Below are 25,710 nucleotides of genomic sequence, written 5' to 3'. Positions count from 1 at the left end.
CTACTGGTTGTATGAAAGAACGTGGCAGCTGGTCCATATTTGAATTACAGGAAGCGGGAATCTGAGACTGGCTCTGTTACTTCAACCATGCGTGTTATGATCCAGAATGCAAGTTTCAGAGGAAACATACTTTTAAAAGCCGTTTTGTGAAGATGCAAGCAGGATGACTAGTCCAAGAGGCAGGTTCCTGGCTGCTTCTCCCCACCCTGCTCTCCTAGTCATTGAGGGAAGTAGGGCAAGGAGCTGCCCACAGGAGACTTGCCTATTGGACAAATCCTAGTCTCCTAGTCCATGGTGGCATTTAAAACGTATTTGGCTAGTAACCAATTCATGCTATCGGATTCCCATTAAGGATTCATTGTGACATAAATGGAGTGATCTAGCAGTGTGTCATAATTTAACATCTAATATTGCATCACTAGTGTGTTATTACACAACATGGGGGAATAATTTACCAGTCTACAGAAATCTGTAAGAATATCCAAAATTCAACACTAGACATTTGCCAAAGAGTGATTTTTCTAATTGTAGCACATTGCTGCTTGGTTTATAAATTGACAGAACCTAAATTTGCTAATCAATAATTTCTGTATCTTTAAATTCTTGAAAGAAAAAAGTGACTTCTAATAATTTTATTGATATCAGACCGGTGGGAGATTCACATGCTTTGCTTTTTATATAATATGTTGGAAACTAATCTGTAAATTTACATCCCTTATACTTTTTGTTGGGTTTGTACTAAGGTTATTGCTACCCATATTTGATTTTAATCAATCGGATATGATATTTGGTAGTTATTGGTTGCATGTTTTACCACTAGCCATGTCATTCACTGCACATTTATCATAATTTGTTTTGTGACTTTGTGTTCATGTTTTCAGTTTTTATGCTTGGCATCATTTTACATTGTATGCCCTTATTTTGTTCTTTTTAAAGTATATTTTTGTCTTGGTTACATTTTAGTTGTACTTTTTTATTTTTAATTTATTTTAATTTTCATTTCTACCATTCCACACCCATCCAACATTTCTCCGTCAACAGCGATATACCCAAGGATCTTTGTCCTCTGTACAGGCCTGGTGAGTGGGAAGATCTTTCATCTGAAAAAGACATCAATCCATTCAGCAAGTTCAAATCCGTTAACAAGGGGAAAAGGCAAAATGGGGTTACTGATGTAGGAGGAACCATAGAAAAGCAAGAGACTGCAGAAGTAGCCAGTGAAGAAAACCCAGATACAAACACTACAGCTGATAACCTATCCAAAGTGCACTTGAATGTTGATAATGCAATCAGAGAAGAGACTGAACAAAAATCTTCCAACGTAATTTTTGATTCCGAAACCAAAAAAACTGCTTCTTCTCCAGTAGAAGAGGACTTTATAGAGTTGGTAGACTCTTTGTCACAGCAGAATGATAACCACATGTGTAAGGACTCGAGACATGCAGTAACTCTCTTGGTAGAAGGTTCCAAGACTTCAAACTCTACTTCTTTGGAGGCAGATTTCAATTTCAATGGGACAGTAGAAATAACCTCTGAGATGCTCACCTCTGACTTGTTGGGGAGAATAAATATTGGTGGTGTGACTTGTGAAAAGGAAAATGACGAAACCAAAAACGTAGAACTTTGTTTAAATCCAACTACAGTGAGCACATCCCATTCTTCCGAGAGTTTTGCAGCTACTGATAAGCTACAAGTAAAAGATTCCACCTGCATGCGGTTAATATCTAAAGGGCAGAATGAGGAACCCACCATGGTAGCGTTAAATAATGAGAATGTACAGCAGCAGTCGGGTCATGCCACAGAGGAATCTCCAGATTCGCTGTCACCGTGCTCAGCTGAAGACAGTAGCCAAAAAGAAACCCAAATGGACAGCGAGTCTGAACTAAAACTGTGGCTTTTGAAAAGAATGCAGGGACCCATAGAAGGTGAGATTGTGTTCCTTTTTTTCCACTGTGATCTCCTTATTAGATTTTCAAGTGGCATTAAATGCATTATTTTCTAAGATGTATGCACGGACCATATGAAATTCAAGGATGGGGTTAGTGTACTGTACAATTTGGCCTTTAGCCACAGCGCCGCAATTCATAATTACTGTAATTAAGATGGTAAGAAGTGCAGTACCAGATCCAAATCTAGATCATAGATTTAGTAACAGGTAGGCTTACTGTGTAGATACTCCTATGCACTTGCAATATCTAGCTAGCAAAAGCTCTAGGAAAATTTTAACAAAGTAATTTATTTATTCCAACTTGGTTGCATCCATATATTAACCCTTCTTTCTTTATGGACACTTTGGTCATGGGCTCTCCAGTCAGTACAACGGTTACATGCACGCTCTTAAAGAGAACCTGTCAGCGCGATTTTGTAATGTAAAGACATGGTTGGAATAATAACTACATTGATACCTTTTCCTGGAGAAATCAACTTTGTTTTAGTCAGCGTTTGACATTTTCTACTAAATAGGTTTTCTCCTCAGTCTGATTCCTCGGCCTCTCTGCAGCCTCCGGTCTGTGAATGACTGGTTGCTGCTGAGATTTCAAAAAAGAGGCCGGTCATTCACAGACCGGAGGGGCCTGACAGATGGGGAGAAGATTCAGCCCCTGTGCACCGAAATCTAATTGGCAGAAGAAGTCAAATGATAAAGAACAAAGCGGATTTCTAAGCCAAAGGTATCAATGTAATCTGCATATTACAAATTGTGCTGACAGGTTCTCTTTAAAGGGTTGTTCTTTTAGGTTATTAAATTGCTGTAGTTGGAAATGACAAGTTGCTTGTAAATTTTCATGTGCTCGATCTGCCTTGGTTCTCTTGCTATGCATGATGACTAGGGTTTTCCTGAGCACGCTCGGGAGACCTCCGAGTATTTGACTGCTTGGAGATTGTTTTCAACACGGCAGCTGAATGATTTACAGCTGTTAGCCAGGCTAAGTACGTGTGGCGGTTGCCTGGTTGCTAGGTAATCCCCACATGTAATCAAGCAGGCTAGTAGCTGTAAATCATGCTGCTGAGGCGATAAATCTCAGTCATAAATACTCGGAGACCACCCGAGCGTGATCGGGAAAACCCGAGCAACGAGTACACTCGCTCATCACTAATGACCAATCGCATATTGTATATTCAACCTGACTCTGGGCATAGTAGCTACGTTCTGGGCTGAAAAGTGGACTAATAACTCATTACCCATTGATTTTTATAATGCAGTCAGCTGCTCACCTCCCGCTCAGCTCCTGATCTGTTGGAGTCCTGAAAATACAGAATAGCCCAGCCTCCACCAAAGACTATTTCATGAGCAGTTCTCCTAATAGCTGCTTACAAAGCATGTTGTTTTAGTTTTTTTTCCATGGCAGTTATCTGTGTACATATAGCGATAACAGACTTGAGAACAAGCTCTGAAACACCAGTAATTTCTCAGCAGTAAGGCAAAGCTTCTGAACCAGAATTATCACTTTAGGAGGGGTGCCCGCTGCCCCCTAAACAAGGAAATGAAAGGCTGTGGAGCAGTGTGCTGTTCAGCAACCTGTCTACAAAAGGGGTTTTCTCTTCTATGGCTTCTTAGGAACTACACCATGACACAATCCCCTATCCTGAAAGCTGACTCCTTCCTACTTGACGTCCTCTTCCTTGGATGATTCTGAATCCTACTGAAGACATTTCCCACTGCAGCACTTTATGTAGGCTCCTGAGCAGTCATTGCTGTAGAAAGACCACACAACCAATGTGTGGTTCTATGTTCTGCTCGGGTTTGGCGCAAAGTTCTTCAAGTTGTGGAAACGCTGGGGATATTTTGTTTTACTGCAGGGTGGGCTTCTGCTGCATCCAGTTGTCCTACAGCCAGACACATCAGTGTGATGGTGAAGGGGATAATGGAGCATCTACAGTGGGGCAAAAAAGTATTTAGTCAGTCAGCAATAGTGCAAGTTCCACCACTTAAAAAGATGAGAGGCGTCTGTAATTTACATCATAGGTAGACCTCAACTATGGGAGACAAACTGAGAAAAATCCAGAAAATCACAGTCTGTTTTTTTAACATTTTATTTGCATATTATGGTGGAAAATAAGTATTTGGTCAGAAACAAACAATCAAGATTTCTGGCTCTCACAGACCGGTAACTTCTTCTTTAAGAGTCTCCTCTTTCCTCCACTCATTACCTGTAGTAATGGCACCTGTTTAAACTTGTTATCAGTATAAAGACACCTGTGCACACCCTCAAACAGTCTGACTCCAAACTCCACTATGGTGAAGACCAAAGAGCTGTCAGAGGACACCAGAAACAAAATTGTAGCCCTGCACCAGGCTGGGAAGACTGAATCTGCAATAGCCAACCAGCTTGGAGTGAAGAAATCAACAGTGGGAGCAATAATTAGAAAATGGAAGACATACAAGACCACTGATAATCTTCCTCGATCTGGGGCTCCACGCAAAATCCCACCCCGTGGGGTCAGAATGATCACAAGAACGGTGAGCAAAAATCCCAGAACCACGCGGGGGGACCTAGTGAATGAACTGCAGAGAGCTGGGACCAATGTAATGTAATGTGTCCCACTGCTTATGCCAGTACATGTCCGGGCCCGTCTGAAGTTTGCTAGAGAGCATTTGGATGATCCAGAGGAGTTTTGGGAGAATGTCCTATGGTCTGATGAAACCAAACTGGAACTGTTTGGTAGAAACACAACTTGTCGTGTTTGGAGGAAAAAGAATACTGAGTTGCATCCATCAAACACCATACCTACTGTAAAGCATGGTGGTGGAAACATCATGCTTTGGGGCTGTTTCTCTGCAAAGGGGCCAGGACGACTGATCCGGGTACATGAAAGAATGAATGGGGCCATGTATCGTGAGATTTTGAGTGCAAACCTCCTTCCATCAGCAAGGGCATTGAAGATGAAACGTGGCTGGGCCTTTCAACATGACAATGATTCAAAGCACACCGCCAGGGCAATGGAGTGGCTTCGTAAGAAGCATTTCAAGGTCCTGGAGTGGCCTAGCCAGTCTCCAGATCTCAACCCTATAGAAAACCTTTGGAGGGAGTTGAAAGTCCGTGTTGCCAAGCGAAAAGCCAAAAACATCACTGCTCTAGAGGAGATCTGCATGGAGGAATGGGCCAACATACCAACAACAGTGTGTGGCAACCTTGTGAAGACTTACAGAAAACGTTTGACCTCTGTCATTGCCAACAAAGGATATATTACAAAGTATTGAGATGAAATTTTGTTTCTGACCAAATACTTATTTTCCACCATAATATGCAAATAAAATGTTAAAAAAACAGACAATGTGATTTTCTGGATTTTTTTTTTTCTCAGTTTGTCTCCCATAGTTGAGGTCTACCTATGATGTAAATTACAGACGCCTCTCATCTTTTTAGGTGGTGGAACTTGCACTATTGCTGACTGACTGAATACTTTTTTGCCCCACTGTGTGTGTGTGTGCGTGTATATGTATGTATATCTATCTATCGATATCTATAATATAACGCTGGGAGTGTCACTCTGTCCGAAGCCTTTATAGACTGCGCCGGCGCAAGCGCCGGCGCAGTCTGGGCCTCAGAGTGACGTAATATGCAAATAAAATGTTAAAAAAACAGACAATGTGATTTTCTGGATTTTTTTTTTTTCAGTTTGTCTCCCATAGTTGAGGTCTACCTATGATGTAAATTACAGACGCCTCTCATCTTTTTAAGTGGTGGAACTTGCACTATTGCTGACTGACTAAATACTTTTTTGCCCCACTGTAAAATGTATGCCTGTCCACACTGCATCACATCTGGTTCCTTGTACTGTAGAAATCCCCCAGCAGATGCAGATAAAACTGTAACATGACATTCAATTCCATTCAGTGGCTGATGTCATACATTAGGCTACCATTTTTTTTTTTTTTTTGTTTGTTTGTTTTTTCTTCTGCTACATGTTTTTAACAATATTTTAGAATTCTTTGGGTCCTCTCCCACAACTTTATGATTTATAAGGCTATATTTACAACCAAACTATTTAGGTATCAGAATCCAGTATGAATTCTAAACTAATTTTTTTTTCTCACAGATATGTTGCCATCTAAGGAAGAAAAGAGCAAGATCCCTCCTATGTTTCTTTGTGTTAAAGTGGGCAAACCAATGAGGAAATCTTTTGCTACCCAAACGACAGCAATGGTGCAGCAGTACGCAAGGAAAAGAAAACAACCTGAATATTGGTTTGCGGTTCCACAGGAGAGGTCAGTATTTTGTGAATCCATTACACTTTTTAATTCCTTGGTGAAATCAAGAATTACAAATCAAAGTCAAGGAGTGAATGTGATCACTAGTGTAAGAATAATCAAAGCTGAATGAACTAGAGCACATGGAGCTGCTTAAAGCAGTATCCCATCTCCTAAAGTGATGTATGTACTCCCAATTTCTGGACCCTCCATAGTTTGCCCCAGAAAATTATTCCTTGAGTTATCAAACTCTGCGAAGAACTGAATCCTAGCTCCATTCAACATCTTTTGGACATATTTATTGTGTCCATTAAAGGGAACCTGTCAGCAGGCTTGTGCACAGTAACCTACAGTGTCAGGTCGGCACCATTATACTGATTACAATGATACCTTGTTTGATTAAATCCATCCTGTGGTTGTTCTTTAATCTGTATTTTCAGTTTTGATATGCTCGTGCTACGGGGTGGCCTGTGGGGGAAGAGGGTGGCTTCATGTGGTGCTCTGCTTATTAATCTGTATGGCTTATGTACTTGGGTACATTGCAGTAAGTATATAGTAACACATTTGAGAAGTCCCCTGTTTTATTTTTTTTTTTCACATAAAAAAAAAAAAAAAAAAAAAAAGCATGAAGGCAATCTCACCACAAACTTTACTCAATCAGGATGGTCCTTAACTACTTTCTCTGTGACTTTAACCCCTTCCCGACCTTTGACGCATACGCTGCGTCATGAAAGTCTGTGCCATTCCGACCCATGATGCAGCGTATGCGTCATGGCAGAATCGCGTTCCTGCAGGCCGGGTGAAAGGGTTAACTGTAATTTCACCCGGCGTGCAGGGACAGGGGGAGTGGTACTTTAGCCCAGGGGGGGTGGCTTCACCCCCCCGTGGCTACGATCACTCTGATTGGCAGTTTCACTTTCAACAGCCAATCAGAGCGATTTGTAATATTTCACCTAAAAAACTGGTGAAATATTACAATCCAGCCATGGCCGATGCTGCAATATCATCGGCCATGGCTGGAAACACTTATGTGCCCCCACCCCACCGATCGCCCCCCCCCCCCAGCCCTCCGATCTGTGGTCCGCTCCCCTTCGTCCTGTGCTCCGCTCCCCCCGTCCTCCTGTCCGCACCCCCCATTCTCCAATCCACCCCCCCGCACTGCGATCCACCCCCCCGCACTGCGATCCACCCCCCCCCCGCACACCGATCCACCCCCCCGTGCTCCGATCCCTCCTCCCCGTGCTCCGACGCCCCCCCCCCCCCCCGTGCCCTGATCTCCCCCCCCCCCTTATACTTACCGAGCCTCCTGGGGTCCGTCCGTCTTCTTTCCTGGGCGCCACCATCTTCCAAAATGGCGGGCGCATGCGCAGTGCGCCCGCTGAATCTGCCGGCCGGCAGATTCGTTCCAGAGTGGATTTTGATCACTGTGATAAAACCTCACAGTGATCAAAATAAAAAAAAAGTAAATGACCCCCCTTTGTCACCCCCATATGTAGGGACAATAATAAAATAAAGAATTTTTTTTTTTTTTCCCACTAAGGTTGGAGTTAGAACTAGGGTTAGGGTTAGGAATGTGCACACGTATTCTGGTCCTCTGCGGATTTTTCCGCAGCGGATTTCATAAATCCGCAGTGCTAAACCGCTGTGGATTTATTGCGGATTTACCGCAGTTTTTCTGCGCATTTCACTGCGGTTTTACAACTGCGATTTTCTATTGGAGCAGTTGTAAAACCGCTGTGGAATCCGCAGAAAGAAGTGACATGCTGCGGAATGTAAACCCCTGCGTTTCCGTGCAGTTTTTCTGCAGCATGTGTACAGCGATTTTTGTTTCCCATAGGTTTACATTGAACTGTAAACTCATGGGAAACTGCTGCGGATCCGCAGCGTTTTCCGCAGCGTGTGCACATACCTTTAGAATTAGGCCATGTGCACACGGTGCGGATTTGGCTGCGGATCCGTAGCGGATTGGCCGCTGCGGATCAGCAGCAGTGTTCCATCAGGTTTACAGTACCATGTAAACATATGGAAAACCAAATCCGCTGTGCCCATGGTGCGGAAAATACCGCGCGGAAACGCTGCATTGTATTTTCCGCAGCATGTCAATTCTTTGTGCGGATTCCGCAGCGTTTTACACCTGTTCCTCAATAGGAATCCGCAGGTGAAATCCGCACAAAAAACACTGGCAATCCGCGGTAAATCCGCAGGTAAAACGCAGTGCCTTTTACCCGCGGATTTTTCAAAAATGATGCTGAAAAATCTCACACGAATCCGCAACGTGGGCACATAGCCTTAGGGTTAGGGTTGGGTTGGAATTAGGGTTGTGGTTAGGGGTGTGTTGGGGTTAGGGTTGTGATTAGGGTTACGGCTACAGTTGGGATAAGGGTTAGGGGTGTGTTGGGGTTAGTGTTGGAGGTAGAATTGAGGGGTTTCCACTGTTTAGGCACATCAGGGGGTCTCCAAACGCAACATGGCGCCACCATTGATTCCAGCCAATCTTGTATTCAAAAAGTCAAATGGTGCTCCCTCACTTCTGAGCCCCGACGTGTGCCCAAACAGTGGTTTACCCCCACATATGGGGTACCAGCATACTCAGGACAAACTGCGCAACAATTACTGGGGTCCAATTTCTCCTGTTATCCTTTTTTTTTTTTTCTTTAATCAAATATTTTTATTAAACAGTAAGAAAAATATAAGTAGATTACATTGCTGTAAACAGTACATACATATGTTCTGCATTTTCAACAAACTTTTTAATCCCAAACCAGCCTCCCTCCCCTCCCCCCCACCCCCGGAGACCCACCAAGAACCACTCCGATCCTCCCAAATGTCTATCCTTAACCAAGAACAAGAAGGTGTCATGTCAGTACTGCTCCCACGGGGGCAGAGTACCCAAAAGCTAGAAAACAATCTCCAGATCACGTCGACTCGAGCCAAGGATTCCACAACTTGTTGAAAAGGTCCATCTTGTTTCTTTTAGAATAAATGCTCTTCTCCAATGCCACGATATAGTCCACTTGTGTCATGAAATCTCTTCTCGTTGGTGGCTCTACCCTTATCCAAAACTTAGCGATCAACTTTCGGGCAATAAACAGCAATCTCGCAATAACTGTTTTGTACGAGTTATCAGTTACAATCTCCTCCACGTAACCCAATATGCATACCAGAGGGTCCCGTGGTATCGAACATTTGTATGTTAGTCCCACTTTATTTAGCACCACGATCCAAAACGAGGACAACCTGGGGCACTGCCACATCATATGGAGGATACCCGCCTCGGACTGCGAGCACCTAGGGCATTCGGAGTTAGGTCTTAGACCAGCTTTGTACAACATGTCCGGAGTTCTATAAGCCCTATGAATAACCAACAGCTGTGACAGCCTCCCAGGCTCACTCATCGAGATCCTGGGCACGTATTCCAATATTGAGTCCCACTGATCGCCGTCAATCGCCCCCAAGTCTGCCTCCCACTTCGCTCTGGCTCTGATAGGGTGCCCCTCTAAAAAGGAAAATAGAAGGAATTCATATATTCCTGAGATCACCCCTTTCGTGCCTTCCCCCATGAGGATAAAATCTAGCATTAGATCCACCTGGATCTCCATAGGCCCCCTCTTACATTGTGCCCGATATGCATGAGAGATGCGGTTATATTGGTACAGTTCAGAGCTGGGCAGCCGAAATTCCTCCTGTAATGTTTCGAAGTTCTTAATTCTACCTTGGTGCAAGACTTGGCTTATACGAGAGATTCCCGCTCCCTTCCAAACATGGAATCCCTCCATCTGTCTAAACTCCTGCAAAAGACAATTATTCCATATGGGCGAAAACATAGTAAGTGCCCTCACACCCCTAATTTCTTTAACTTTGTCCCAAACCTTATGGATAAGCCTAATAGTGCAGAATTTTAGTACCCTTCTCTCGGAAATGCCCACCCTCCAAACCCTCAGTTAGTACCCTTGACCCAATCAATTTCCTCAGACTGCAGGGTGTCCGCTCCCAACCCGATTCCACACCCCATCCCCTAAAATGTTGACATTGTGAAGCCAAAAAGTATAACCATGGGTTAGGCAGTGCCACTCCCCCCTCTCTTTGGTCTTTGTAGAATTTCCTGTTTAAATCTAGGACTTTTCCCGCCCCAAATCAGCTCGCCAAACAAAGATCTAATCCTCCGAAATCTATTCTGCGATATCCATATAGGGGAGTTGTGCAGCACGTAGAGAAGTTGCGGCATCACAATCATCTTTATTAGATTTATTCTACCAATGACCGATAAGTGTAACTTTTTCCACGCCTGAACCTTAATACGTATCTTCCGCAATAGTGGCGCCAAATTTAGTTCCTCAAAACTCGTCAGAGGTAACGCGATCTGAATCCCCAGATATTTAAATTTTATCCACCAACCTCAACTTTGTATGAGATTCCCTCATTACACTATTCTCATAATCCCCATCTACTAACATCATATTGGACTTTTCCCAATTGATTCTCAGGCCAGAGTAGCTCCCAAATTCTTCAATAATGGCCTCCGCCCCTGTCAGGGACTCCCCCGAGTCCTCCAAGAAGAGCAAAATATCATCTGCGTATAACGCTACCTTTTCTTCCGAATCCCCGTACATAAATCCCCTCACCTCCCGGGAGCCTCTAATTTTCGCAGCAAGGGGTTCCACCGCCAGGGCAAAAAGCAGCGGGGACAAAGGACAGCCCTGTCTAGTTCCCCTAGACAAAGAGAGTCTCAGAGAGGACGCCATTCACCCTTACTTTCGCCACCGGGGAAGAGTACAACAGCCGCACCCATGAGATGAATCTAGGTCCAAACCCCAAACGTTCCAACACTGACCACAGATAACTCCACTCCACACAGTCAAAGGCCTTGTGGGCGTCCAAAGATGCCACAACCCGTTTGCCAACATTATCCGAAGGGATTTGTAGATTTAAGAACAACCTTCTCAGGTTGAGTGCCGTTGATTTGTTAGGCATGAAGCCTGACTGGTCAGGGTGTACCAATTTGTCTATCACCCTACTCAACCTATTTGCCAAGGCTTTTGCCAAAATCTTAATGTCAGCAGTCAAGAGTGAAATTGGTCTATAGGATTCTGGCATCAGTGGATCTTTGTCGGCCTTAGGGATAACCACCACTATAGCCTCTCTCATCGACAAAGGCAACTCCCCTCTTTCCAGCGAGCTATTATACACCCCCACCAGCCTGGCCAACAGAGTTTCTTTCAAGGTCTTATAAACTTCAGCTGGAATGCCATCCGATCCCGGAGCCTTACCCCCGCAACACCCGCCAAAGCCACCCCCAATTCCTCCTCCCCAATCGGTTCCTCCAATAATTCACACTCCTCTCCACTCAACCGGGGCAGATCAGTTTCTTCCAAGTACCTCGCCATATCCTCGGATCCCCTCTCCACACTGGACGTATATAATTTTTCATAAAATTTCCTAAACACTTCCAGGATCTGCTCCCCCCTGAGTAACCAACGTTCCCTCCTCCGTCTTAATAGAGTAGACATGTGAAGAGTCTCTTTGCGCGGACGCCACTACCGAGAGCAAGTGCCCCACCTTCTCCCCCTCCGAGTAGAAAGTCTCTCTGAAAGGCCCTCAATCTCTCCGCCTTTTTCAAAAATAACTGATCGACCTCCCCCTGAGCTGCCCTCATACGACTGAGATTCCCTAGTACGATGTTCCCCCAATGCCGCCTCTGCTGCTTTCAACTCCTCTAGAACGCCCTGATCCCGCTCTTTGGTCCTTGTCTTATGTCTTGAGACGTCCCTAAACAAAATTCCTCTTAAATATGCTTTCATGGTGTCCCACACTACACGGCATTCCGCGCTCCCTTCATTAATCTTGAAAAACTCCTCTATCTCTACCCCCACCTTTGCCATGTCCAAAATTTGTAGCCAGACTGGGTGAATTTTCCAACCCGCCCTCCTCAAACCATCCTGACCTGACAACTTTAGAGAGACCTGAACAGGGCTATGGTCTGATAAAATCCTGGGATTATATTCCACCCCGTTTAACAGTACGTTCATCTTATCGTTGCCCAAGGCGACATCAATTCTTGGCATCGAGCCATATGTAGTCGAATAACAGGAGTAGGAATATGTGTTGGCATTGCGAACCCTCCATAAATCAATCCAACCAATTTCTCTGAGATAGTTACCAAAGGGAGTGTCATTACCGTCCCTGCGCTGTGATGCGTGGTTACTCTTGTCCCAATGGTCATTTGCTATATTGTTTACATCACCCACCACCAGAAGGGGGATCCCATCCCAACCTCTTATAGCCTCCAATATGTCCTGGATCTTCCTTCCAGAGTATGGCGGAGGTATATACAATGATACTATGCACATTAAACGGTTAAAGATTTTACACACTAGCAAAACGTATTGACCATCCGTATCAATTTTAACCTCAACTTCCTCAAATGGGGTATTAGTGTGAATTAAGACTGACACTCCCCTTGCATAACTAGAGAACGTCGAATGATACGCCTTGCGCACCCACCGTTTCTGTAACATATCAACTTTTTCCTCCACTAGGTGGGTTTCTTGCAGGCAGATCACCGAGGGCCTCTGTTTCAGTAGATACTGAAATATTGCCGCGCGTTTAGTGGCGTCCGCTAACCCCCTAACATTCCAACTTATAATATTAACGTCCCCTCCCATTTTCTAGAGAAAAAATGAGTTAGAGCAGTCTCCTTCAGGTCTCCCCCGGCACCCCCCACCCCCTCCCATCCCCCTTCCCCAACTTCCCCATCTAAACCTCAATAGAATTCAACTAGTTCAAACTTTCTTTCTCTGTATGAGAACTGAGAGCTCTTGATACAACCTAGAACTGAGCCCCTTGCAGTCCATCTCTCCCCCTCCCACCGCCAACAACACGAAATATTCTTTGCGCCGCCGAGCACACTGTTTCAAACTTTTGAGTGCATTCTGTCTAAAGAAACAAAACAAGTTCAAAAATCACCATCAGGGGGTATAATCAAGTGAGTGGCGAAGTCTCAGCGTCAGTCTCATCGGCTCCGATCCACGCCAATTTTCTTAGTATTGGTATCTAGCCAGTGCATTGCCTCCTCCGGGTTCTGAAAAAAATGAACACGGTCCAGCGCCACCACCCTGAGCTTAGCCGGGTATAACATCGAATATTTTAGGTCTAGGTCTCGGAGCCGCCTCTTGACCTCACCGAACCTCATTCTCAGTTTCTGCACCGATGCCGAATAGTCCGGATAGATGGAGATCCGATTTCCGTCTATGCTCAGTCCATCACTGATCCTGGCCTTCCTTAGTAGGGTTTCCCGATAGTCCAAAATTTTTGCCAGCAGAGCTCGAGGGGGGGATCCAGGCGGCAGGGGCCGAGTGGGGACTCTATGGGCCCTTTCCACGGAGAAGTGGTTGGTAAGGTCTGCTCCTCCCACCGAGTTTTTGAGCCATGCCTCAATGTATTCCGTAGGATTATTCCTCTCCACCTTCTCCGGCACCCCAATAATTCTTAGATTGTTCCTACGGGAACGGTTTTCCAGGTCATCTGTTTTAAATTCCAGTTCTGCAATGCGCTGGATGTATCTCTTTTCTCTTTTCAACAGTTCATTTGTCTGATCTTCCACACTGCCCACGCGCTCCTCCACCACCTCCACTCTTTTCTCCACTTTACGCATTGCAGAATTAAGGGACTTCATTTCAACTGTTAAATCGTCTACCCTTAGGTTCAGCGCAGCCAGGGCAGATTTGCAGTGTATAACGACTGAGAAAATGTCCTGCAGTGTAGGTTCCCCCACGTTTGATTGCTGCGCACCCTCAGATTCCTTAGCCTGCACTGGACTGGCGGCAGGTGACATGTTAGTCTCCTGCATCTTCCCTGGAGAAAGCTGCTCCTCCACCACACTGAGGGTGTCTTCCCCTCCTCTCTTCTGCCTCTGCGGGACTTCCTCCTCATCTGGCCCCTCAGGGCCCAGCAGCAGGGCACCCCCCTCCTCCGTCCGAGCAAAACGCTCCAGCCGGGCGATTACCTCAAGCCTCCGGCGGTATGCGGTGCTCCTGTTATCCTTGAGAAAATAAAAAATTGCTTGCTAAAACATCGTTTTTGAGGAAAGAAAAATGATTTTTTTATTTTCACGGCTCTGCGTTGTAAACGTCTGTGAATCATTTGGGGGTTCAAAGTGCTCACCACATATCTAGATAAGTTCCTTTCGGGGTCTAGTTTACAAAATGGGGTCACTTGTGGGGGGTTTCTACTGTTCAGCCACATCAGGGGCTCTGCAAACGCAACGTGACGCCCGCAGAGCATTCCATCAAAGTCTGCATTTCAAAACGTCACTACTTCACTTCCGAGCCCCAGCATGTGCCCAAACAGTGGTTTACCCCCACATATGGGGTATCAGCGTACTCAGGAGAAACTGGACAACAACTTTTGGGGTCCAATTTCTCCTGTAACCCTTGGGAAAATAAAAAATTCTGGGCTAAAAAATCATTTTTGAGAAATAAAATTTTATTTTTATTTTCATGGCTCTGCGTTATAAACTTCTGTGAAGCACTTGAGGGTTCAAAGTGCTCACCACACGTCTAGATTAGTTCCTTTGGGGGTCTAGTTTCCAAAATGGGGTCATTTGTGGGGGATCTCCAATGTTTAGGCACACAGGGGCTCTCCAAACGCAACATGGTGTCCGCTAATGATTGGAACTAATTTTCCATTTAAAAATGGCGTGCCTTCCCTTCTGAGCCCTGCCGTGCGCCCAAACAGTTGTTTACCCCCACATATGGGGTATCAGCGTACTCAGAACAAACTGGACAACAAAATTTGTGGTCCAATTTCTCCTATTACCGTTGGCAAAATAGGAAATTCCAGGCTAAAAAATCATTTTTGAGGAAAGAAAAATTATTTTTTATTTTCATGGCTCTGCGTTATAAACTTCTGTGAAGCACCTGGGGGTTTAAAGTGCTCAATATGCATCTAGATAAGTTCCTTGAAGGGGGTCTAGTTTCCAAAATGGGGTCATTTGTGGGGGAGCTCCAATGCATAGGCACACAGGGGCTCTCCAAACGCGACATGGTGTCCGCTAACAATTGGAGCCAATTTTCCATTCAAAAAGTCAAAAGGCGCGCCTTCCCTTCCGAGTCCTGCTGTGTGCCCAAACAGTGGTTTACCCCCACATATGAGGTATCGGCGTACTCGGGAGAAATTGCTCAACAAATTTTAGGATCTATTTAATCCTATTGCCCATGTGAAAATGAAAAAATTGAGACGAAAATAATTTTTTTTGTGAAAAAAAGTACTTTTCATTTTTACGGATCAATTTGTGAAGCACCTGAGGGTTTAAAGGGCTCACTAGGCATCTAGATAAGTTCCTTGGGGCGTCTAGTTTCCAAAAAGGGGTCACTTGTGGGGGAGCTCCAATTTTTAGGCACACGGAGGCTCTCCAAATGTGACATGGTGTCCGCTAAAGAGTGGAGCCAATTTTTCATTCAAAAAGTCAAATGGCGCTCCTTCCCTTCCAAGCCCTGCCGTGCGCCCAAACAGTGGTTTACCCCCACATATGAGGTATCAGCGTACTCAGGACAAATTGGACAACAACTTACGTGGTTCAGTTTCTCCTTTTACCATTGGGAAAATAAAAAAATTGTTGCTGAAAAATCATTTTTGTGACTAAAAAGTTAAATGTTCATTTTTTCCTTCCATGTTGCTTCTGCTGCTGTGAAGCATCTGAAGGGTTAATAAACTTCTGGAATGTGGTTTTGTGCACCTTGAGGGGTGCAGTTTTTAGAATGGTGTCACTTTTGGGTATTTTCAGCCATATAGACCCCTCAAACTGACTTCAAATGTGAGGTGGTCCCTAAAAAAAAAAAAATGATTTTGTAAATTTTGTTGTAAAAATCAGAAATCGCTGGTCAAATTTTAACCCTTATAACTTCCTAGCAAAAAAAAATTTTGTTTCCAAAATTGTGCTGATGTAAAGTAGACTTGTGGGAAATGTTATTTATTAACTATTTTATGTCACATAACTCTCTGGTTTAACAAAATAAAAATTCAAAATGTGAAAATTGAAAAATTTTCAAAATTTTCGCCAAATTTCCATTTTTATCACAAATAAACACAGAATTTATTGACCTAAATTTACCACTAACACGAAGCCCAATATGTCACGAAAAAACAATCTCAGAACCGCTAGGATCCGTTGAAGCGTTCCCGAGTTATTACCTCATAAAGGGACACTGGTCAGAATTGCAAAAAATGGCAAGGACTTTAAGGTCAAAATAGACTGGGTCATGAAGGGGTTAAGGGGGAAAAAAATGAATATTTATCCATATCAATATTTTTTTTTTTTTTTTTTCCCATCTGAGGTGGGTGGATGTATGTGTACAATGAGCACACAGATCTGTAATGGTTCTTTACTGGACTTGGGACAAATTTTGTTTACACAGGTCGATGTGCTGCATTGAACGATTATCTTTTGCTCGTTTATCAGGTGATCGGCAGCTGGTTCACGTTGCAAGATTATAGGGAAACTACCATTCCTAGGGACACTCGTTCACACTCTGTACCAACTTCTGCATACTTTACTTAACCCCTTAGTGACAGAGCCAATTTGGTACTTAATGACCGAGCCAATTTTTACAATTTTGACCACTGTCACTTTATGAGGTTATAACGCTGGAATGCTTTAACGGATCCCGCTGATTCTGAGACTGTTTTTTTTTCGTGACATATTGTACTGCATGTTAGTGGTAACATTTCTTCGATATTACTTACGATTAGTTATGAAAAAAACGGAAATATGGCGAAAATTTTTGCAATTTTCAAACTTTGTATTTTTATGCCCTTAAATCAGAAATATGTCACAAAAAATAGTTACCGTACATACTCGAGTATAAGCCAACCCCCCCCCCCCCTAATTTTGCCACAAAAAACTGGGAAAACTTATTGACTCGAGTATAAACCTAGGGTGGAAAATGCAGCAGCTACCGGTGAATTTCAAAAATAAAAATCGATGCTCCATACTGTTCATTATGGCCCCATAGCTGTACCATATAGTGCTCTGCACCGTTCATTATTGCCCCATAGCTGTGCCATATAGTGCTCTGCACCGTTCATTATTGCCCCATAGCTGTGCCATATAGTGCTCTGCGCCGTTCATTATTGCCCCATAGCTGTGCCATATAAAGCTGTGCCATTGCTGCTGCAATAAAAAAAAAATGCCATACTCCCCTCGCTGCTTGCAGCTCCCAGCGTCTCGTCCCGGCGTCTCTCCGCACTGACTGATCAGGCAGAGGGCGCCACGCACACTATATATGCGTCATCGCGCCCTCTGACCTGAACAGTCAGAGCAAGAGGACGCGAAGACAGAGCGGCGCCCGGCGTGTGGAACGCGGACAGGTGAATATTACATACTTACTTGCTCCCGGCATCCCGCTCCCTCTGCCTGTCACACGGTCTTCGGTGCCGCAGCCTCTTCCTCTATCAGCGGTCACCGACACCGCTGATTAGAGAAATGAATATGCGGCTCCACCCCTATGGGAGGTGGAGCCGCATATTCATTTCTCTAATCAGCGGTCCCACGTGACCGCTGAACAGGGGAAGAGCTGCAGCACCGAAGACCGTGGGACGGGCAGAGGGAGCGTCAGGATCGCCGGGACTAGGTAAGTATGCCTCAGCGCCCTCTCCCCCTTACCCGCTGACCCTGCCGCCCACCGTGACTCGAGTATAAGCCGAGAGGGGCACTTTCAGCCCCAAATTTTGAGCTGAAAATCTCTGCTTATACTCGAGTATATACGGTAATAAATAACATTTCCCACATGTCTACTTTACATCAGCACAATTTTGGAAACAAAATTCTTTTTTTGTTAGGGAGTTATAAGGGTTAAAAGTTGACCAGCAATTTCTCATTTTTACAACGCAATTTTTTTTATTTTTTTTTTAGGGACCACATCACATTTGAAGTCATTTTGAGGGGTCTATATGATAGAAAATAACCAAGTGTGACACCATTCTAAAAACTGCACCCCTCAAGGTGCTCAAAACCACATTCAAGAAGTTTATTAACCCTTTACGTGCTTCACAGGAACTGAAACAATGTGGAAGGAAAAAATGAACATTTAACTTTTTTTTGCGAACATTTTAATTCAGAACCATTTTTTTTATTTTCACATGTGTAAAAACAGAAATGTAACCATAAATTTTGTTATGCAATTTCTGCTGAACACGCCAATACCCCATATGTGGGGGTAAACCACTGTTTGGGCGCACCGCAGAGCTTGGAAGTGAAGGAGCGCCGTTTGACTTTTTCAGTGTAGAATTGGCTGGAATTGAGATCGGACGCCATGTCACGTTTAGAGAGCCCCTGATGTGCCTAAACAGTGGAAACCCCCCACAAGTGACACCATTTTGGAAGCTAGATCCCCCATGGAACTTATCTAGATGTGTGGTGAGAACTTTGAATGCCCAAGTGCTTCACAGAAGTTTAGAATGCAGAGTCGTTAAAATAAAAAAACTTTTTCCACAAAAAAGATATTGTAGCCCCCAAGTTTTTATTTTCACAAGGGTAACAGGAGAAATTGGACAGCAATAGCTGTTGTCCAATTTATCCCGAGTACGCTGATGTGCCATATGTGGGGGTAAACCACTGATTGGTCACACAGCAGAGCTCGGAAGGAAAGGAGCGCCGTTTTGGAATGCAGACTTGGATAGAATGGTCTGTGGGCGTTATGTTGCGTTTGCAGAGCCCCTGATGTACCTAAACAGTAGTAACCCCCCACAAGTGACCCCATTTTGGAAACTAGACCCCCCATGGAACTTATCTAGATGTGTGGTGAGAACTTTGCATTATAAACTTCTGTGAAGCACTTGGGCATTCAGAGTCGTGAAAATAAAAAAAAAATTTTTCCACAAAAAATTTTTTTTTTAGCCCCCAAGTTTTTATTTTCACAAGGGTAACAGGAGAAATTGGACCCCAAAAGTTGTTGTCCAATTTATCCCGAGTACGATGATGCCCCATATGTGGGGGTAAACCACTGTTTGGGCTCACGGCAGATCTCAGAAGGGAGGGAGCACCATTTGACTTTTTGAGAGCAAAATTGGTGTATTTGGAGACCCCCTGATGTACCTAAACAGTGGAAACCCCCAATTCTAGCTCCAACCCTAACCCCAACACACCCCTAACCCTAATCCCAACCCGATCCATAATCCTAATCACAACCCTAACGATAATCACAACCCTTATTCCAAAACAACCCTAATGTCAACCCTAACCATAACCCTAATCAAAACCCTAAATCCAACACACCCCTAATCCCAACCCTAACCTCAAACCTAACCCTAATCCCAATACAGCCCTAACCTTAACCCTAATCCCAAACCTATCCCTAATCCCAAGCGTAACCCTAATGCCAACCCTAACCTTAATACCAACCCTAATCCTAACCCTAACTTTAGCCCTAAGGCTACTTTCACACTTGCGTCGTTTGGCATCCGTCGCAATCCGTCGTTTTGGACAAAAAACGGATCCTGCAAATGTGCCCGCAGGATGCGTTTTTTGCCCATAGACTTGTATTGCCGACGGATCGTGACGTGCACTGGATTAGCTGTGTTTTGGCAGACCATCGGCACAAAAAATCTTTCAATGTAACGTGTTTTTTTTGTACCTTGCAACCGCCATTTCCGACCGCGCATGTGTGGCCGTAACTCCGCCCCCTCCTCCCCAGGACATGGATTGGGCAGCGGATGCATTGAAAAACCTTAATCCTTCTTTAGTGCAATATTTGTGTCATGAGTACAGGGTCTACGTAATACTTTGCAAATTTTGAGGTGTCCTATCATACCACTATAGTGTGTTCAATACTTATCAGCTTTATTTTGTACATTATTTTAATATTATCATTAATAAAAAATAAATAATTTTAATACTGTCTTTGTATTGCACTTTTCTCGGTCTCCCATGACAGCACTACGGAGAGAGGGGATCCGCCCTTCAGGGACAGGAAACCTACAGATAAAAAGGGCGGTACCTATCCCTCGCATCAGTTGGTTTCCTGTCCCTGAACAGGGAACCTCTTTTCGGTGGTACCTGTTGGAAGACCGATGGTCCCGGACCTGGGACCGGGCGGTCGAGTTCCGGCAGTGAGGAGGCTCCTGCCGCGGCTTGTCTGGCTCCCGAAGCCGCCACCGCTGGAACCGAGGGGTTCTCCAGGGTGAGCGGAGGGAGAACGCCGCCGATTCCGAAGAATGAAGGGGCGCTGGATCACCCGGAGCTCCTGTGCCGGTAAGCGCACGCTCCGGGTGTACTAAGATGGCCGCCGCTCTGGAAATGTGGCTGGACTTCCGGGTCATCGCCGCGCGCATGCGCGGTAGCTTTTTTCTCCCGGGAGGACGTGACGCAGGACCGGAAGTGCGGGGGACGCCGGAGATGGCGCCAAATACAAATAGGGAGATAGTGCTCACTTAGCTGTCGCACTATCTCCCTGTAAACCATGGAAGACAGCGATCCTCAGGAGCTGCAGCCGAGGCAGCAGCACCATAAGAAAACAGACCCAAAGAGCACCAGGAGTGGGTCTAGCAGCCGATCCACACAGCGCAGCAGATCTGCTGCGAAGACTAATTCACCTCCTCTGGAACCTTCCCTTCCAGACCCAGGGCCCCCTCCAGAACCGGTACCTGCCTACACGTCCGAATGGTGAGTGATCTTCGTGAATGTGTATATATTATAATAGAGCTCCCTCTTCTCCCTTAATAGGGAAAGAAGAGGTTGGAGAAAAGGAAAAATAAATCCTGCCCCATCTGTGACAAAGCTTTACCAGTAGCCTGGGACAAAAAGCTTTGCAAATCCTGCATCCAGCGTGTGCTATGTGAGGAAACTCCCGACTTTGCATCTGAACTGAAAAACCTAATCAGATCCGAGGTTCAGAATGCCGTTTCTTCCTCCAAAAAAGGGAAAGATAAAATAAAGGAAACAGTACATTCCCACTCTGTCCGATCCTCCTCTGAAGACGCAGATTCGGACGATTCTGATACCTCCCTATCCTCCTCCGAGGAAGATTCGGGCCGACATTGTTTCCCACTCGAGGAAGTGGATACCTTAGTGAGAGCCGTCAGGGCTACTATGGGGGTTGAGGAGCCTAAACCTGACAAAACGGCCCAAGATGTGATGTTTGGTGGGTTGGGACAAAAAAAACGGAAAACTTTTCCTTTAAATCCCAATGTACAATCTCTAATCAAAAAAGAATGGGAGAAACCAGATAGGAGAAACTCTTCGGTGCCCTCGCTTAAGAGAAAGTATCCCTTCGAAGATGACGCATCAACTTCCTGGGATAAAGCGCCAAAATTAGATGTAGCGGTGGCAAAGGCCTCGAAAAAATTTGCGCTCCCGTTCGAGGACATGGGTACCCTCAGAGACCCTTTAGACAAGAAAGCAGACACGTTTCTTAAGGGGGCATGGGAATCGGCTGGGGGTAGCTTGAGGCCTACTGTTGCGGCTACCTGCACCTCCAGATCTCTGATGGTGTGGATTGACCAATTAGAAAATCAAATACTGGATTCTATCCCTGCAATCAGAGCAGCAGCAGCATTCCTGGCGGACTCCTCGGCAGACTCCGTACGGTTAACATCTAAGGCCGCTGCTCTCTCCAATGCAGCCAGAAGAACCTTATGGCTCAAGAGCTGGCCTGGAGATCTCCAGACAAAGCTAAAGCTATGTTCTATTCCGTGTGAAGGGAATTTTCTGTTTGGAGAGACCCTGGATGACATCCTCCAAAAAGCGGGAGACAAAAAGAAGGGGTTTCCAAATTTAGGTCCAGCCCCATTCAGGCAGTACTTTCGGAACCGGAGATTTTTCCGCTGCAGACCCCCCAGGGAGCAGAATAAATGGGAAGAAGGCAGGAGAAGGGATAGAGGTTACCTCTTTGGCAATACCTCTCGAGACAAAAAACCCTCCAAATGACATTTCGCTTACGGTGGGGGGGAAGACTCACATCATTCCTTCCCGCCTGGAAGAAAATATCTAACAACATCTGGATTCTAAACATCATACAGTACGGTCTAAAAATAGATTTTATTTCTTTTCCTCCCCGGAATTACATAGAAACGAAAATAAGATCCTCGACAGCAGAACAAGCAGCTTTAGAGAGAAATTATTTCCCTACTGCAAAAATCTGTGATTCAAGAAATCTCCCCTCAGGAAATAGGAGACGGTTTTTTTCTCCCCTCTTTTTTTTTAGTACCATAACCCGACGGGTCCTTTCGGACCATTATAAATCTAAAAAACCTAAACAAATACGTAAGAAATCACAAATTCAAAATGGAAACTATAAAGTCCACCATAAAAATCCTGTTTCCGAATTGCTACATGGTCGTGATAGACCTAACCGACGCATATTATCATGTGCCCATCCACAATCAATCTCAAAAATTCCTAAGATTGGCAGTTCCCATAAAAGGGCAATTAAGATTTTTCCAGTACAGAGCTCTTCCGTTCGGGATCTCTATAGCTCCTTGAATATTCACGAAGATAATAGCGGAAATGATGGCCCACATAAGGGAACAAAATATTTTAATAGTCCCTTACCTAGACGACTTTCTCATCGTAAGCGACTCGGCTCAAAGTTGCAGAGAACAGAGAGACCGAGTAATGACTATTCTGACGGACTTGGGGTGGCTCATAAACCTAAAAAAATCAAAGTTGGAACCCTGTCAGGTACAGGAGTTCCTAGGTCTGACATTAGACTCCCGAGTCCAAGAATGTCGAGTTCCAAACCCCAAAAAAGACAAAATATTAGCCATGATAGCACGAACATTCCACCATCCTTCCATGACTCTAAGGAGAGCAATGTCGCTACTAGGCTCTGTCCTCATGCCTACCAGCGATACCCTTCGCACAATTTCACACAAGGGAGCTTCAGTGGCACATACTAGAATGGCAGTCACTACTAAAGAACAACTTGGAAAGTCGGATTACCCTAAATTCCTCAGTTATTCATTCCCTTCGTTGGTGGGGGGAAAGCCAAAACTTATCAAGAGGAGTTCCTTGGGTGACAAAAATATCCCGGGTAATAACAACCGATGCGAGTCCCAGAGGGTGGGGGGCTCATATGGGGGACAGAGTGGCTCAGGGAACCTGGTCAGTTCAGGAACTATCAGCATCCTCAAACCAAAAAGAACTTTGGGCAGTACTTCAGGCTCTTCTTTCTTTTCTGACTTATATTCAGTGGCATCATGTCCGAATTTTTACGGACAACAAAGTGACTGTAGCGTATATAAACCACCAGGGAGGAACAAGGTCTCGGGCACTCATGAGTTCTTCCACCAAAATTTTCAACCTTGCGGAAGAAAATCTACTATCCCTCTCTGCGCTACACATTCAGGGTTCAAACAACGAGAGAGCAGATTATCTGAGTCGATCTCGGTTAAAACAAGGCGAGTGGTCCCTAAACCAATCCATCTACGATCAGATCACAGAAATGTGGGGAACACCGACAATAGATTTATTTGCCAATTCCAAAAACAAAAAGGTGAACAAATTCTGCTCACTGAACCCGGGAGGGAATCCACAGGCTCTAGATGCCTTTATGATTCCATGGACTCAAAAATTGACTTATGCTTTTCCTCCAACTATTCTGATCCCGGCAGTCATTCGGAAAGTCAGAGAGGACAAAACGAAAATGATCCTTATAGCCCCGTTCTGGCCAAAAAGGACGTGGTTCTCCTGGCTGAGGATGCTATCGGTCTCGGACCCATGGATCCTACCGAATATACCAGACCTTCTACATCAAGGGCCGATCTTCCACCCACAGGAATCGAACCTACATTTGACAGCCTGGTTTTTGAACGGGGACTATTAAAAGAAAGGGGTTTCTCAAACAACTTAGTCACCACGTTGTTAAAAAGTAGAAAACCCATCACTACTAGAATATATGGGAAAACATGGAAAAAATTTCTGTCTGTCTCCAAAGTAAAAGTCCAGGATAGGCCCTCAATTCCTAAAATACTTGAGTTCCTACAAAAAGGTCTGGAACAGGGGTTGGCGGTTAGTACTCTTAAGGTACAAATAGCAGCTCTAGGAGCACTCTATCCATGGGTTGGCCGCAATATTATGATTATAATCAGATTTATTAAGGCAGTAACAAGATCAAAGCCCTTAGTTTCTCAAAAAGTGCCCTCATGGCACTTAAATTTAGTCCTCTCGGCGTTAACGGGTCCTCCATTCGAACCCATAGAGACGATTCCCATTAAAACATTATCACTTAACTATTCTTTTGGTAGCGTTAACATCTGCACGCAGAATAAGTGACATTCAAGCCTTATCCTCCAATCCATCCTTCACTAAAATATTAGATGATAGTCACTCTTAGACCTGACCCGGCCTATTTGCCAAAAGTGACATCAAAATTCCATAGGTCACAAGAAGTATCCCTGCCATCCTTTTGTCCAAACCCAAAAAATGAGAAGGAGCAGAACTTCCATAATCTAGACGTCAGAAGATGCCTAATCCAATACTTGGATTCCACCAGAGAGTATAGGAAGGAAGGCTCTCTGTTTGTCTGTTTCCAGGGTCCCAGAAAAGGATTTCGGGCATCCAAGGGTACTTTGGCGAGGTGGATAAAGGAGGCGATAGTCTTGGCATATTCATCCTCGGGGAATGAGATCCCAGATGGTATAAGAGCACATTCCACAAGAGCGGTAGCTACCTCATGGGCTGAGAGGTCAGAGGTATCGATAGAGCAAATCTGTAAAGCGGCCACCTGGTCATCACCATCAACCTTTTTTAGACACTATAGATTAAATCTAGCCTCTCTGTCTGACTTAACCTTCGGACGAAGGGTTCTCGAGGCAGTGGTCCCTCCCTATGCTTAGTCTCTGCAATTCTCTCCGTAGTGCTGTCATGGGAGACCGAGAAAGTCGTAGTTACTCACCGATAACGGTGTTTCTCAGAGCCCATGACAGCACTCGCTTATTCCCTCCCATCACGAGTGCGGTGAGCACCTTCAATTACATATAATTTATATAGTGTGTATATAGTATGAGTATAGGCACGGGGTTCCTCTATTAAGAAATGTTGTAATGATTTTTTCTCTGTAAACTAACCTGGAGGTCCTCCGATGCTCTGTAAACCAACTGATGCGAGGGAGAGGTACCGCCCTTTTTATCTGTAGTTTTCCTGTCCCTGAAGGGCGGATCCCCTCTCTCCGTAGTGCTGTCATGGGCTCCGAGAAACACCGTTATCGGTGAGTAACTACGACTTTTGTTTTGGATGATTTATGTCTAGTGGTGCATGACATATACCTTGCATACAAGTGGTTATTTATTGGATTAGTTAATTACCGGTGATCGCAAAACAGGGGTCGGTATAACCGACCCCGATCATGTTCTTTGGGGTCTCTGCTACCCCCGGCAGCCGAGACCCCAAAAATCCTCAAGGTGCCGGCCGGCGGGTGCACTGAGCATGCGCCCGCCATTTTTTTGCCGGAAAAAGATGGCGGCGCCCATCGGGAGCCACGAGGAGCATCGGGGGAGACAAGTGAGTATCGGGGGGGCTATCGGGGACC

The 25,710-nt window shown here is 44.9% G+C and overlaps 1 protein-coding gene across 4 annotated transcripts in view; it reads left to right on the top strand.

Annotated features, from left to right (window-relative positions):
* The window catches only part of NCOA7 (nuclear receptor coactivator 7), a 252,173-nt gene that overhangs the window by 172,560 nt on the left and 53,903 nt on the right, over nt 1-25,710 (top strand). For 2 of the 4 annotated variants that reach the window (XM_069726086.1, XM_069726087.1), the window contains exons 9-10: nt 1,075-1,925; nt 6,040-6,208. In XM_069726086.1, coding sequence (XP_069582187.1) covers nt 1,075-1,925; nt 6,040-6,208 — 1,020 coding nt within the window. Of the gene's footprint in view, nt 1-1,041; nt 1,926-6,039; nt 6,209-25,710 lie in introns of all 4 variants that reach the window. The other 2 variants (XM_069726084.1, XM_069726085.1) reach the window with 1 other exon arrangement.

The sequence above is a fragment of the Ranitomeya imitator genome, chromosome 5 (genome assembly GCF_032444005.1).
Source record: "Ranitomeya imitator isolate aRanImi1 chromosome 5, aRanImi1.pri, whole genome shotgun sequence".
In the NCBI taxonomy this organism is placed as follows: domain Eukaryota; kingdom Metazoa; phylum Chordata; class Amphibia; order Anura; family Dendrobatidae; genus Ranitomeya; species Ranitomeya imitator.
This window is presented reverse-complemented; position numbering and strand designations above follow the sequence as displayed.